The following is a 16815-nucleotide window of genomic DNA, read 5'->3' as shown; positions in this document are numbered from 1 at the left end:
TTTGTAGGGAGAGCGGGGAATAGGTTCTTCTGTATATTTAGAGGCAGGAACCAAGTCTAGGTAATGCTCCATAATTCTTTTCACCTGGTAAATATCCAATACCTAGATGTTATTTCAAAGAAAAGCTTACTTCTCAAAGTAAGTTAATGGAGTTGTTACTGTTAGATGAAAGTATTTATTAAAAAGCCTAGAATACTGAAATTGCTTTCTCTCAAAAGAATAGGTGTTTACTATTATTGTTTATCTTCTGCCTCCTTCATTACATTGTAGGTTCAACAAGGAAAGGGAACATACCTATTTTATTTACCAATGTGTCCCCAGCACCTACTAAAGTATTTGGCACATAAAAAGTGTTCAATAAATATTTGAGGAATGACTTCTAATGTTATCTTTGCTCCACAGATAAGAGGCTGACACTTAGAGTGGCAAAATGACTTGGCCAAGGTAACACTGATTTTAAGTGGTGGCATCAACATTTCTGGTTAATGCAAAATGTGAACTCTTTAACAGTTCAAGGATTAGGATGATAGCCTTAATATCTGAAAATATATCATAGAAAGAAAATTACATACTCTTCACCACACTTCTCCAGAAACTTCTGTCAAAGGTACTGGGCTGGGTGATCCATGCCACTTTTTCAATACTTTTACTTTCATTTTACACAGCTCACTATACTTTATGTGTTTGCTTGTAAATGTAGAAAATCACACTGCATTTTCTTGATATCTAATGAGTCTTATCTGATATCCATTAAACAGTATGTATAAAGGTAAAATCAAAAAAATTAGATGTGTCAACAGCTTTTCACAGTTCCATAAGACAAGGTAGTTACATCCAAGTATTTGTACATTTTACCCTAAATTTTCCTTGGGACAATTCTATTACAGATGTCTACAGAGAATTCAATAATTTTCTATTCTCCTACAAAAACTCACTTTCTCTGGGCAAAAGCACTGACATACGTCATTTAGAAAAGTTAGGGTTTTTTTTTTCTTCTGTAGAAATACTAAGAAGAAGGCCATCTGAAATGACATACAAATATTTCTCTCATGTTATAAAATTAAAATTGAAACATTTCTATTGATGATTTCCTCCCCTTTGTTTTCTCTGTTCTTTCTTCCTGAAACTTCTGTTTTTTACCTTAGACTTCCTAACCTGGTTCTCTAATTTTTTTTTTTTTGGCTGCATTGGGTCTTTGTTGCTGCGCGCAGGCTTTCTCTAGTTGAGGTGAGCGGGGGCTACTCTTTGTTGCAGTGCGTGGGCTTCTCATTGTGGTGGCTGCTCTTCATGTTGTGGAGCACAGGGTCTAGGTGCATGGGCTTCAGTAGTTGTGGCTCGCAGGCTCTAGAGTGCAGGCTCAGTAGTTGTGGCGCATGGGCTTATTAGTTACTTGGTGGCATGTGGGATCTTCCTGGACCAGGGATCAAACCCGTGTCCCCTGCATTGGCAGGCAGATTCTTAACCACTGCGCCACGTGGGAAGTCCCTGGTTCTCTAATTTTTAATGCTCTATTTGTTGTTGTCATCTGAAAGTTCCTTTGTTACAGCAGCCTGTTCTTGTTTCCTAGATGCAACATTTTCTCCTATCCCTCTGACAATATTATAGTTCATATGAATTTTTCTCCCCTGCATAGTGTCTAAGCCCTCCAAATTGCTTTCTTTTTCAGTTATTTTAGGTCTCTGTTCTTACCTTAAAAGCCTTCCTCAAATGTTTTGCTAAGAGTAAGGCACTACAAATCTGACTAGTAACTCTGTGCTTGTGAGTGGAGCCTGTAGGCTGAGGTAACACGATCTAGCTGGACTGTTTCCCTGGAAAACTCCCAATGCCTGGATCTTTAAGGCCTCTTGGTCACATTTCCCTAAAGAAAGTCTCCTCCAGTATCCTTCCTGAAAAGTAATCTTGGCTGCTAGTGTCCCAGGAACAGGGTGTGGTAAGATGGCTGGGTGTCTCCACATTTAGAATCTAAACTTTCACTTAATGCCTCTGCGCTCAGTAATGGGACCCAGCCTTCTACACTGCCAGGTATCACTTATTTTATTCTCAGAGAAACTCCTCTACTCAGTCTTGTGTTAGGGCTGGGGAGGGGTGACTGTCTGCTCATGCTGAGTTAGGCAAAGAACCTGTGGGTGGAACAGCTTAACTGTTTCTCAGACATCTTTTTTTTTTTTTTTTTGTACGCAGGCCTCTCACTGCTGCGGCCTCTCCCGCTGCGGAGCACAGGCTCCGGACGCGCGGGCTCAGCGGCCATGGCTCACGCGCCCAGCCGCTCCGCGGCATGTGAGATCTTCCCGGACCGGGGAACAAACCCGTGTCCCCTGCATCGGCAGGCGGACTCCCAACCACTGCGCCACCAGGGAAGTCCCTCAGACATCTTTAAGACAATTCTCTTCTCTGGCCCCACCTCTACTCCTAGTTCCAGATACCTGGGACCACCAATTCCTGAGCCTTCTGGGTAGTTTAAAGGAAATCAGGTGCTTCTTTCTTTCTCTACTGCTGGCTTAGGATTTCAACACTCTCGGTTCTGCTAAGTTGTGTACTGTTGTCCATCTGCTTTCCCACATTCAAATTTTTTTTTTTTTTTTTTTTTTTGTGGTACGCGGGCCTCTCACTGTTGTGGCCTCTCCCGTTGTGGAGCACAGGCTCCGGACACGCAGGCTCAGCGGCCATGGCCCACGGGACCAGCCGCTCTGCGGCATGTGGGATCCTCCCGGGCCGGGGCACGATCCCACGTCCCCTGCATCGGCAGGCGGACGCTCAACCACTGCGCCACCAGGGAAGCCCCCCACATTCAAAATTTGGTTGCTGCTGTCTCCTTTCCTTTTTAAATAAAATTTAAAAAAATTTTTGGCCACGCCATGAGGCATGTGGGATCCTAGCTCCCCGACCAGGGATCGAATCTGTGCCCCCTGCATTGGAAGCACAGAGTCTTAACCACTGTACTGCCAGGGAAGTCCCTCTTTTCCCTTTCTTTATGGTAATAAGCCTTAAAAAAAAAATCCCTTCACGGTAATTTTTAGTGGAGTTTGAGGTGAGAGTGGAAGATAACGCATGCATTCCATGCTTTAACCAAATTAGTAGGCTTTTTGAACCATATGTAAGCATTTCAAAAAGTAATTCCTCTGAAAGAGAGGCGATAATGGCTTAATTTTCTCATTGTGCCCTTTCCAGAAGCTCTGAAACAGAGCTCCCATCTAAAGGCCCCTAGAGATTAAGTGATTTATCCAACGATCTATAGTGTATGCTGGCTGAAGTGGAATTTGAATCTAGGTCTGATACTCTGGCAAACAGAAAACTCTTCTTCACATGCAAAACATTTATGATCTATTCAGCAAATGTTTGTGAGCACTTATGGTAAAGGCTTCGTCAAACTTTAACTCTGATCTTTATTTTCAGAAACTGCTTTAAAACCATTACAGAAGTATGAAAAAATTGAGCCCCAAAGATTTCTTGAGTACTCACTAGGGCAGTGAAATTATGCCGGAGAGTGTAGGAGATTATGAGAGAATCAGATTTAAATCCTGTCATAAGGAACTATGACATAGCTATAAATTAATATAATACAAAGTGGAAAACGCACGTGCCACAAGGAAGATGTAGATGAAGGTCAGAAGGAGAAGAAATTACTTTCAGCTGGAGAGATCAGAGTTGGTGTTATAAAGGATGTGTATTTAAATTGTATCTTGGGGAGAAGAAGAAAATGATATTCCATGTAGAGTGAACAGCATAGTATTCCTTGAATATTTTTAACTTGGTAAAGGTAATTTTGAAGCTCACAAGAATAACTCTGTCAAAACAACAGAACCCATCAAATCTTTAGAAGATGGTGCTACTTTGATGACAATGACCTTGTGTGACTCTCTGAACGTGTTCTTCACCTATCTAGACACATTTTTCTAAGCCATGGACCTTGCTTTCATCATTTAACACATCATTCAAACCACTTCGGTAAAACAGTGATCACGCTGAAGAGGGGTCTCAGAGGACTAGATGACACTCCAATTAACCAAGCGCATCGAGCCAGATTGTTCTACGCTTTGGACTCAAGAGACTGGTGAAGAGAGGAGGCAAACAAAGGCAGAAAGAGCGAGGACCCAAGTGAAAAGAGCAAAATGCACGCGCTAAAGACAGGGCTTTCAGTCTGACTCCTGTGGAAAAGCCTGTCAGATTATTCACCACCGACCTTAATAAGGTTTACAATAGCCCGCCAAAGAGAATCACAAACCAGAACATGTACTTGGAGAGCTCATACTCAGTGAGAACAAGAACACTGCAAGACTGACCTGGTGCTTTTTTAGATGTGTGTGCGTCCTCCTGAGTGCTGCAAACACAAGGTTAGAGGAGGGCGTGTGTTGACTTCCTTTTTTGACCCAATTAGGACCAACTTAAAAATCCAGCTTTTCCAAATAATACTGCTTACTTCTCTCCCACAGATTTGTGTTGTGACTTGAATGACACAAGAATATGAATGGATTAACTAATTAGTAAGAAGCAACAGTGGGACTTTCTCCTCAAGCCATTCGTTCTATGGGAGAAGAGAGAAGCAATGCACAGCCTGTGAAATTAAGAAATTCTGCCCTAAAATGTCTTAGGTACTCCTTACCCCTAGAAATTAAAATCATCAAACTTGGTAAGACAAGCCCTTACTATGTACACACTCATTTTCATTTTAAAGTTTAGCCCTGAAGTCTTGAATAGCAGCAACCAGGGTGAATAGTCCTAAACATCACCCAGTCCACTGAATCAGTGCAAGCCTTCTACAAGAGTCAAACAAATATTCTGGGGCAGGATTAATCTTCCCAGTCTATCCTAGTTCGGAAATTTTGTACTCTTGTTGGTGATTCTTGCTTCTTTTTTCTTCTCTTCTTTTTTTGCATTTTCACACTGATTCTTGTCATGAAGGCTCAAGGAAGAAGTGCAATTAATTCCACGTGGGTTTTGACCTTTACTTCATTCTATAACTAATCCACATGAGGAGAACTACAACACATTTAAGGATCTAAAAACCATAAACAAAAAACATAGAAAGGGGCCAAAATCTTTACATCTAGTAAAACTGCTGTGCTCTAGTCAAGCTGAATAATCTCATTTTTCCCCTTCTTAAGGGTATTTCCATCTTTATGTTACTTCTGCCAACTCCAAATGCTATGTACAGCTGACAAAATCCTGGAAAAGCAGCACTTCATGCAGAATTGAGAGGAGATGGGGGCAGTTCTGTCCCTGCATAAGGAGATAGTCTGATATTAAAGATTCTTTGCTTAAGGCACAAATGTACCTGTGACTTTTTTAATGGCACATTTTAGCTGCACGCAGCATCATCTTTTATGAAAGAGTGTGGCGAGAGGCCTTGTTATGAGTCCCCGTGGGGACTGTGACAGCACATTAACAAGGGAAGGGGCAGTATGAAGAAGGCAAGCAAGGGTGAACCTTGTATTTTAGGAGTTTAAAGCAAGGAAGGCAGCCTTCTAACTCTTGCATCACCAAACCTCAGGGATTTTATGGAATTTATGGAATTTGGTGGGGGGAGTGCTAGGTAGAGGTAGAAGGGATAGAAAACTCTGGCTCCTATTTTGTCTCTATTTGATTCTTGTGTAATTTCAGGAAACTTCTTTTGCTCGGTTTCCTATATTTTTATCCCATTTGTTTTTTTTACCACCCGGTACCCTAGGGGAATAAACTGATTGACTCAAAACACTTTGAGGAAGGTATCCGCACAAATAGGTAGACCTTGCATACCTAGACATTTGCTCTCTGCTGAAGGGTTTACAAAGATCCACCTTAGAGAGGGCTGGGGGGTGGGAGGGGCTCCTCCATCTTTTCTTTCTTTCTCCCAGGGGCAACTCCCTTCAAGACAACCCAGCTCAACTGTCAACTCCTTTGAGAAACCTGCCACCCTCCCAACCTTTGTGGCTGAGAGTACTTCATAAACATCTTTACTAACAACGCTATCACACTGCTCTGGGCTTTAGGTGTCTGTCTTCTCTATCAGAGGCAGTCTTTTCTCAGCTTTGTGTGCTCCACTCTCCAAGGCTTAGCACGTGGTAAGTGCTTAAATAGTAATTACTGAATGAATGAAAGTTTCTACTCTTTGGAGTGTGTACCTAGAAAGGGAAACTTTCACTTTTAAAAGTGAGGATAAACAGAAGAGAAGCAATTCTTCTTTGAAGATGGTGACTATGTTTCAGAACACAATTTGTTACTCAGAATTTTAAAATGCTATTGAGATTCACACTTCTCTCAATCTACAGTGATTTTAAACGGGATTTACCACATCTATTCCAAGAACACTGTGGTGAAAACAAAGAAGAAACTGGCTCTTCAGTGCTTTTTTGGACCAACTTCCCATTCTCTTCAGGTAATGTTCTCATCATATCTGCTCCTAAAAAAAAAGAACCTTGGGGTTCTCTTCATTATTGAATCACACACAATTTCCTATCTATGGACTCAAAACCTCCGACTCCCATTCCCTATCACATATTTTTTGTTACCTTGTACCCCAAATGAATCTGGTATATAACACATTCCGGGGCCTTACTCTCCTCTCTAAAGACCTATTCCACCACCTGTGTTTGGTCATCTGTTCTCATTTGCCTGTCTGGTGGATCAGAAGCTCCCAGAATACAGAGACTACGATCACATAGTCCCTTTCAAAAGCATTTAGTTAAGCATCACACACAAAGAGGTGCTCAACAACCCTTTTTGATGATCATAATCAGACTGCACTTTACATCCTCTAAGGCTATCTCCTCCCCCTTCTGATCTAACATCTGGCTCCTCACCAACCATTTTATTTTTATTTTTATTTTTATTTTTTTTTGCGGTACGCGGGCCTCTCACTGTTGTGGCCTCTCCCGCTGCGGAGCACAGGCTCCGGACGCGCAGGCCCAGCGGCCATGGCTCACGGGCCCAGCTGCTCCGCGGCACGTGGGATCTTCCCGGACCGGGGCACGAACCCGCGCCCCCTGCATCGGCAGGCAGACTCTCAACCACTGCGCCACCAGGGAAGCCCTCACCAACCATTTTAAAATGTAGTGAGCAGGGAAACACCTAACCCTTCTTGGCCCTCACTCCTGACCAGTGGTCCTTTTCTACCCTCCACTTTAGTACATGAGCCAACACGCTCCTTCTGGCATTCAGGTGTCTCACACTCAATGATGACACTTTTTCACACTGTTCCTTACACCTTAATCCTCCTCAATCTTACAGTGTCAATGAGTCTGTTTTCTCCAGTCTTCTGAAGACCGTTCAATAGTTTACCTCCAGGATAAATGAACATGATCAACAAAACCCAAATACATCAATGGCAATCTCGCTCCTTAAATGACAGTCTTTTTTTATTACCCTTGTATCCCTAGCACCCAGCAAAATACTGGCAGACATATATGTCAATATGCAATATAAATATGTGCTATTTATTAAGCATCTATCTATCTATCCATCTACTCAATACCTACCTACCTACCTATCTTAACTGATCTCCCTGTTTCCATGATTGCCCCTCTATATTCTGTGCTCCACAGAGCACCCCATCATCCTCTGAAAATATGACTCAAATCATTTACTCTCAGAGTAACATCTGAAGTCCTTACCATGGCCTACAAGGCTGCATATGATCTGGCCCCTGGCTACCTCTCTGACTGTATTTTTTCCTATTTTTCCCTTTCTAACTCCACTCTAGTCACCTGGGTCTCTCTGCTTTCCTTAAACATGCCAAACACACTCCAGCTTAGCACCTTTGTATCTGCTGTTGCCTGATGGCCCCCTCACACCATTCCAGTCTCTGCTCAAAGGTTGTTTTATCAGAAAGGACTACTCCACTTCATTTTTTCCCTTAGGACTTACCACTGCCTGACAAATTATATATTTAGTTTTCCTTCTGTTTTTTGTACTTAATGCCCCACCCCTCACCAAATGCAAAACTCCATTAGAATCAAGAATGGAGTGTCCGTCATTACTATATCCCCACTGCCTATCTAGTAGATATAGCAGGAGCTCAATACCTGGATGAAGAAACGAATGTGGAAGGAAGGAATGGTGAATATGCTCTAAATCTTAGATCTATTATTACACTGTCTGACAGTATTGCTATGCCTCTGCATATTGTTAAGTCACACAATTCTAGAGTTGTTGCAGAAAGCTAAAGAAAGACAAGAACAGACTGCTTAGAGTCACAGAATGTTAGTCTGGAAATGGGCTTAGAGATCATTATTTTAGAGATGAAGAAACTGAGACCCACTGTGAGGGACAGTGGCTTGCATAGGGCCACCTAGAAAAGCAGTAGCAAAGCTGGACCTGCAATCCAGGTCTTTCATTCCCAGCCTACGAGTCGTATTTTTACACCATGTAACTTCTCAAATGTTCTACACTATATCTGGTCTTTTACCAAATACATTCAATGATGATGATTTAAAATATGCAAAGGGAAATTATATAATAGCAAGAGCTGAGCTCCATAGATCAAAAGTATTAGTTTTCCCTGAAACAGGCTAATTGGACAAGCCCTTCAGGATTCTGTTGGGAAACTTAGTTCTGAGCATCTGTCCACCAGTATTGCTAACCTGTCAGCTGATGCATACATATTGTATTTCCTCTTAGATTCTCTTTCATGAAGAAGCAGAAGAATATGGTTTAATAAACACTGAATACTTTATTTTTGCTTTCTTTCTGTAGTGCAAGTGAATTGAGTCTGAAGATATCTCCTTAGAAATTCAACTGCATTCATGCATTACAAAAATCACAGAAAAAAGAAAAAATCACAGAAACAGTATTTGACCAAAAGAAAACAAGTTGATGAAATTGTGAATGCAACTCATCCATGATCTTGATTAAGGAGTTCTTTCTACTTTTTAAAGAGTCCTCCTTTATCTGAATCAATGTACATAAGATACAATTCTTGAAGCACTGGTGACTATCCAGACTTTATACTACTGTAATTCACCCTGAGCCAGATGTCCTTCTAATATAAATCCTATGCATTTCCTTATAGATCAAAGATCATTGTACAGAAATCTTAGCACAGACCTCTAGTGGAGCTACATGTAGCATACCAAGATAAAGTCCACTCTAAATACAGCTATAAAGAGTAAAGACATTAAAACTGTGCTAAATGCATACACCTAACCTCCTCCAAATCATATCACACCCTGTTGCCCAACACATGATATGATCCTACTGGAACAAGGTGTTTTTTTTTTTTTCTTTCTAAATAAACATATAGAAATTATACATCCAAATGAGTAGGGCTGTACTTGTTAATAAAGTAATCACCTCTGGAAGTTATATATGCATTCCAACAAGGCTACTATCACACATAATTTTTCTGGAATTTCTCTTTCAAAACACAGGTTCTCCACATTTAGTGTGCATAAGGATCACACTGGGAACATGTTAATCATGCTGATTCTTAGAAATGTGAATTTAATTGGTTTTAGATGGAGTCTAGGAACCTGTATTTTTAAGAAGCACTCCAGATAAGTTTTACACAGGTGATCTGTGAGAAATAACACTTTAGAATAGTCGGCTCACAAGCCATGCAAGGGTATCAAAATAAGGACTATTGAGTTAAACTCTGTTTACATATACACATAACACACTGGAGGTTTCACTTTTTTTTCAAAATCTTCATCCTTCCTGATAGAACATATTAGTACAGATATACACAGAAGCATCTATTTCCAAACAACATACCTCCATAAAAGAGATTCCTAAGCTCCAGACATCAGAATGGATTCCATATTGCTCCCCTGAAATTCTTTCAGGCTGTAAGAAAACAGAAGGGAGCTTGTGAGTTGATGTAAGCTACTCCAGGAAACACATACGCTAATGTGAGCTCAGTTAAGGCAGAGAGCCATCAATATCTGCACAGCACATTATGAAAAGAAAAACAATTTTATATGTATATGTTTTATATAGATAATACATAGAAACTGAATAGGTAATATAGGTATATTGGATATAATCTCATTGAATCCTTACAAAGACCCTATGAGGGAAACTTTGTTATAAAGAAAATGAAGGCTTATATTAGTGAAATAATTTAGGCAAGTCCTAAACTAGTAAATGAGCTGAGACTTCAACTCAGACCAAATCCAGTGAGTGGCCTTAGTTGTGGAGTGACAAATTATAGCACATTATATAATATTATCACTTATTTGCATTTTGAGAGATGGGTCTGAATCACTAGGAATTCTGTTATTTAAAATTTTTTATTTGGAAATAATATTAAACTTATAGGAAAGTTGAAAGATTAAGACTAGTACAAAGAACATCCATATTTCCTTTGCCCAGATTCACCTACTACTCAAAATTTCATCCCATTTATCAGGGTTTCTTTTTGATATAAACCAAGGAACAGTTCAAATGGTCCATTTGGGACTCTTGGTCCTCCATTCAAGATATGTAGAAAATACTTGGTCTAACAATTACCTGCACACTCTCTACTTCAACAGGAATAATTGCATACTGAAGTGGGTGCTGCCTGGTCTCTCTATCCCTCCAGGATTTGGCATTCAGAAAAGTACTTCACAGAAGTCTTTTGAATGAACACAGGAACAAATGAACAAGAGAAACTGAGGTTTTGCTGAGATGGAATGGTTGCTCAAGGTTACACAGCTAGTCGTGGCAGGGCTAGGATCATGACCCACACCCCTTGGCCCCCCGTGCAGTATTCTCTTCTTTGTACATCCCTGGAGTTCTTGGAAGCCACCACATCCATCATCCTTCAAAAGTTTCAGTGAGAGCCCTTACGAGTAACTGGGGTCAGGGTCAGCCTGGTCCACTGCAGACAGAAGAAATGGACATCCACCACTCACCAGCAGGGGATATACCATGAGTGTAGAAGATGTGTGCCAGATACTCTCAGGTGAGTTGGCACAGTCCTACATCTCGGGGACTTGGCTTAGTTGGGACCCAGAACTTTGTAACCTACTTCCCACTCCCACCTATGAGGCTATCTCAATGTATTTAATGCCTTCTCCCCCACTTTTCATAAAATTACATAAAGCCCTACCCTGAGGTAGCAGATTGGATTGTCTTATTTCCCTTCCTTTACTTATTTCTTTAATTTATAAAACCCCTTTCCTACCAAGAATAATTCTTCCCAAGTGTCACGTGACCATTTCTCCCAGCTGCTAACAGATATGGTCATTCCAATCCCCTAATACTTTTTCTTTTATCTTCTAATCCCCCATACCACCACTTTTCAAGGTCCTTACTCATACCTGAATGAACCCATTATCCATTTCTAGTTAGATCAATACATAATAGGATGCGTTCATATGTAACTGGCCAGCCAGTTACAGGAATAATGCCATCATCATAATATCAACAACGACATCATTACTCTGTGCATTTATTGAAGAATTTCCATGTGCCAGGCACTGTTCTAAGTGCTTTTCATGCATATTTCACTTCAGACTCATAAACACCCATACTAGACTGGTACTATTATCATCTGCATTTAACAGATAAGGAATATGAGGCACAGAGAGATTTAATTTGTACCCCCTAGAAAAGGATAATAATAGCTATCATTTAATAATCACCTAGTTTGTCCCAGACACTGGGCTAGATACTTCGCATCCTCTATACTTCATAACAATCTTACAAATATTATTATTTTAAATTTATTTTATTTATGTATTTTTGGCTGTGTTGGGTCTTCGTTGCTGTGCGCAGGCTTTCTCTAGTTGCGGCGAGTGGGGGCTGCTCTTTGTTGCGGTGCGTGGGCTTCTCATTGCGGTGGCTTCTCTTGCTGTGGAGCATGGGCTCTAGCTGTGTGGGCTTCAGTAGTTGTGGCTCACGGGCTCTAGAGCACAGGCTCAGTGGTTGTGGCACACGGGCTTAGTTGCTCCGCGGCATGTGGAATCTTCCCGGACCAGGGATTGAACCCGTAACCCTTGCAATGGCAGGTGGATTCTTAACCACTGCACTACCAGGGAAGTCCTCTTACAAATATTATTGCCCTAATTTTACAGATGTAAAAACAGAGGCTTAGTAAGATTAGATGACTTGCCAAAGTCTAGAGCTATGGATTAGCATTAAGCGTATTATTTAGGTACACAGCCAGGATTCAAATCCAGGTACGTCTAACTGCAAAATCAGGGTTCTTTCCTGTGTGTCAAACTGCCCCCAGAACTAGAAGTCAGAAGAGCCACACACTAGTCTCGATCTGTCAGTATTTCTCAAAATGCAGCCTTGGACTCGTCATTACAGAACTGTCTGAGGTGCTTATTGCAAATGAACTTCCAGTATCAGAATCTCTGGGGGTGGCTCTGGGGATCTTCATTTTAAAAAGTAATTTCTCTGGGTGAAACTTTGGTAAACTCAGCTCTAGTCACTTAACACATCAATGTTTCCTGCAGACACAATGATCTACCTTCCTCTTCTCTGCTTAGTGAATGTTTATCCTATGGGCCTTGTTCAACGGCCACCATTTTTGGTGAAAACTTCCTCCACTCCTCAGGCAGAATTATGAATTCCTGCCTCTGTACTTCTTTAAAATGTCATTCATACCTTTCATATTAATTTATCGCATTGTGTTGTAATCATCCATTTGCTAGTCTGTTTCTCCTAAGAGGCAAAGAGAGTATCTTACTCATCTTGTACCCAGTACCATGCCTGGCACATAGCTGGTGTGCCATCAATGCGTGCTGACTGAAGGGATGCAATACATGTTTACTGCACATTTGGTTTTAAGCATGAACTAATCATTAAGTTCCCTGGAGTGTTCTATTAATGTAACTTCCCTGCATATTATTGTTATTCACGTCCATCAAGAACTTCTAGGGACTTCCCTGGTGGCTCAGTGGTTAAGAATCCACCTGTCAATGCAGGGGACACAGGTTCAATCCCTGGTCCGGGAAGATCCCACATGCCATGAAGCAACTAAGCCCATGTGCCACAACTACTGAGCCTGTATTCTAGAGCCCGCATGCCACAACTACTGAGCCCACAAGCCGCATCTACTGAAGCCCGCATGCTCTAGAGCCTGTGTTCCGTGACAAGAGAAGCTACCGCAATGAGAAGCCTGCGCAACGCAATGAAGAGTAGCCCCACTCTCTGCAACTAGAGAAAGCCAGCACGCAGCAACGAAGACACAATGCAGCCAAAAAATAAGAACTTAAAAAAATAGTTTAAAAACAATGTCTTAAAAAAAAAAGAACTTCTAGCAAACATGAAAATCCTAAAATCCTCTAGAACTGTTAAAGAAATGACCAAATGTTGCCTTCCTCCTTCTGTCCTCTCTCCCTTTCTTCATCCACTAACTGACAGTTATCAATATACAGCACTTCATCTAGAAGTGCAAGACCAACAATAAGGCTAAATATAACCATCACATTTGCCCACTGAACTACTAAAACAAATGTAAACTGTAATGTGAAAATAAAGCACAGAAAAACTAAATTTAAAAAGAAAAATTAGCAAAAATGATAATGGTCACAGATATCAGAAGGCAAATAGGAGAACTCCTTAAGGACGAGAGTCTAACAACTTCTCATTAGAGAAATTATTCTTACAGTAAGCTAACAGAATGAGATTACTGTTGTGATGCAGCACTCAAGCACAAATGCTGAGTGAAAGGTGGGCAGCCAGCTCTACAGGTGTATCCTCAAGAATTCGCAGGGACTGGGAAACATGTCCAGGTTGCTAAAACTGACACAGGTACAAGATAAGTCCCAATACATTCTGAATGTATAGAGTCAGGACTTGATGGCCTAAGGCTGCACAATTCAAATCTGTTCTCACACCTGAGGCCAAGGTGGCCTGCTCTGTCCTCTCCCCTCTAAAACCAAACCAAACTAAACCAAACCAATGGCCAGGTACGACACTACTGAGAGAAGATCTGTGATGAACATTTTTCTGTTAAAAAGCAAAAGCTGAGTTACTTTCTGACATGACATTTGTCACTAGTGTGGAAAGCTTAATAAACGGAAAACCATGACTCTTGTCTGAAGCACCTGTAGTGGAGTTAAAGTGTAGGGGAAAAACCCTGGTCTGTTCTTAATGAGAACAGTAAGGAGTGGTGATGATATAAAAGCAGAGGATTCTAAAAGGGCAGTGCCTCTAAGATGGCATGCACACTCCACCCCTCCACTTACTGCTGTGACTGGGCATTTACCCAGGGCCCATATTTAGTTAACTCATTCCAGAATTGTCTCTATTTATAACACAGTACCCTAGGGTTTACTTGTCAAAAGCAGGATGATACCAAGGTACATCCCTTACCTCTTTCCATAGAGGAACTTCTGCTCAGGCTACTCAGAAAATTAACAAAGTATGCACAAATACTTTAGGTTAGTATGTAATCAAAAAGTATATATCATAAACAATGGGGATTTTTTTTTAAAAAAGCCGGCAAGATCACTGTGTGGGTAGTAGAGCATACTGGTTAAACAAGGATTCTGGAGTCACACTGCTCTAACTCAATCTACTTTCCAGTTTACTAATTCTCTCTTCTGCTCCATTCAATATGCTACCAAATAGTGAGTTTTTCATTTTTATCTAGTAGTTTTGTTTGGGACTTTCTCGAATCAAGTATGTCACTTTAAAAATTTTTTATCTAAAGTCTGCTTGCAACTGTTTTTCCTTCATGTTGCTCTGTTTCCTCGCGTGACTAGTTTTCTTTGGCTGCGTGTTAGTTTTTGTTCTTCAAAAAATTTTTTGGAAAGGTTCTCTGAGGCCTAAAGTGGATGTGCCCACCTCAAACAATATTCTCAGCATGAAGCTCCTTTTCTAACTCAGGTCACATATACAAACATCCAGGGTGCAAATCTGTGCCAGAGTTAAGTCTATGGCCACAACTTTCTCCCTTTTCCTTTTTCTCCTGCTGCTCTGCTTGGCTCTGAGAAGCCTTCTCTTTTGTTCCCTGGGATCGGAGAGGAAGAGCAGCTTTAACTCTGGTTTGCTTTTATACTGGGGTGAGGGCCTCTTCAGGCTTCCAGCATAATATGGGGAAGATCTTCTCCAAGACCCTCTGTCTTAAGGGAGCCCCCATATCATTCACAGCTGTAGTAGTACAGGCAAATGTCCTCAGGAATAAGTAACTTTGGTGCTCTGACATTCTGCTTTCCCTTCTGTTTCAGGTTTCCATCTGAAAACCATCCTGGGAGTTCCCTGTTGTCGTTTTAGCTCTTCAGTGCACTTGAGATGGTTTTTAAAGTATTTTAATTAGCATTTTTCAACAGAAGAGTTGGTCCAAATAACCTAATGTGCTACTACCAGAAACTAGAAGCTGGTGTCCTAATTAAATCTTGACTGTCACTACTTGCCAGCTCTGAGAATCTGGGCTAAAGTTACTTCACCTTTGGTTTCCTCATCTGTAAAATGAAGACAATAATAAGAAGATGTATGCTTAATGGAGTTGTCTGAAGATTAAATAAACCCATGTAATATGCTGAATTCAGTACATGCCACATGGGGATGCTCAGTAAATGTTGGCCTCCTTCCAATCAACACCACTGTGTACGATCACTGCATGAGCATGGCCAACTGAGTTGTATCACGTAATCTGTATAGGTTATAATCTGGGTAAAGGTAATTTCTAAGAACAGGAATAGTCCAGGTAGGAAAGAATGTCCAGGAGATAAGAATAGTTATTTAGATTGACTTTCTGATACCAAAGGACAAGTATCTGCATAAGATTTCTTAATTTCAAAACTTTAGGTATTCATAACAACAATGTCAAACTTTTATATCTGACTTTTAAAAATTGTAATAGGACTTCCCTGGCGGTCCAGTGGTTGGGACTCAGCATGCTGCAGGGGGCATGGGTTCAATCCCTGGATGGGGAGCTAGGATCTCTCATGCAGCATGGTGCAGCCAAAAAAATATATATATACATAATACATCATAATGACTGAATAGTGGGTTAAAGTTTCAGGGACTTCTATCTTTATTATTAATTTTTAATAGCTTCTTTTTTTATATAAATTTATTTATTTTATTTACTTATTTACTTTTGGCTGTGTTGGGTCTTTGTTGCTGCGCACGGCTTTCTCTAGTTGCGGCGAGCGGGGGCTACTCTTCATTGTGGTGTGTGGGCTTCTCATTGCAGTGGCTTCTCTTGTTTCGGAGCATGGGCTCTAGGCATGTGGGGTTCAGTAGTTGTGGCACTCGGGCTCAGTAATTGTGGCTCGTGGGCTCTAGAACGCAGGCTCAGTAGTTGTGGCACATGGGCTTAGTTGCTCTGTGGCATGTGGGATCTTCCCAGACCAGGACTCAAACCTGTGTCCCCTGAGTTGGCAGGCGGATTCTTAACCACTGCGCCACCAGGTAAGTCCCCTTCTATCTTTAAAATAGAGTAAAAGTTCTAGTAATCAGAATTTCCAAGAAATGATTTAATTTAATATAAGCCACCAAAGCCTTTGGACCCCTTTTGTAATCCTTCTGGATGAAATCCTTTTAAAATATAGTTGAAAATATTTCTTGCTTTGGATTAAAATGTCCATTAAACCTAATTACCTGCCCCTAAGATGTAATGTGTCCTTGAACACGCCACTTCAGTTTTTGGGTCTCAGTATCCTCATTGGTCAACGAGGAAGTGGGACCAGATGACTTTCCAAGTCTCCTACAAGACCCACTGTTTAACATGCCCCTAAATTGTTACTGTTTTTTTGTTTGTTTTCATGACCTTAGGATCTTAGAAAAGCCTCCCTATCTTTATCCTAATTACCATTTTCTTATACCTTACATTTCAGATTGTAGGAGAACTAAGACTGTTCACACATGCATGGCTATTTCTTTGATTTATTTTCTTTTCAATATCTGAGCAGTCTAGTTGGTTATATTTGAGTCATCTGGGGGTCTTCTGTACTTTAT

General features: G+C 40.9%; 1 protein-coding gene across 3 annotated transcripts in view; it reads right to left on the bottom strand.

The window, feature by feature from the left end:
- MAP2K5 (mitogen-activated protein kinase kinase 5) overlaps positions 1 to 16815 on the bottom strand; it is a 260205-nt gene that overhangs the window by 93770 nt on the left and 149620 nt on the right. For all 3 annotated transcript variants that reach the window (XM_079699882.1, XM_079699883.1, XM_079699884.1), the window contains exon 16: positions 9685 to 9756. In XM_079699882.1, coding sequence (XP_079556008.1) covers positions 9685 to 9756 — 72 coding nt within the window. The remainder of the gene's footprint in view (positions 1 to 9684; positions 9757 to 16815) is intronic.

This window comes from Hyperoodon ampullatus (assembly GCF_949752795.1).
Source record: "Hyperoodon ampullatus genome assembly, chromosome: 3".
Lineage (NCBI taxonomy): Eukaryota > Metazoa > Chordata > Mammalia > Artiodactyla > Ziphiidae > Hyperoodon > Hyperoodon ampullatus.
The sequence above is the reverse complement of the archived record's forward strand: the minus strand, read 5'-3'. Positions and strand labels throughout refer to the sequence as shown.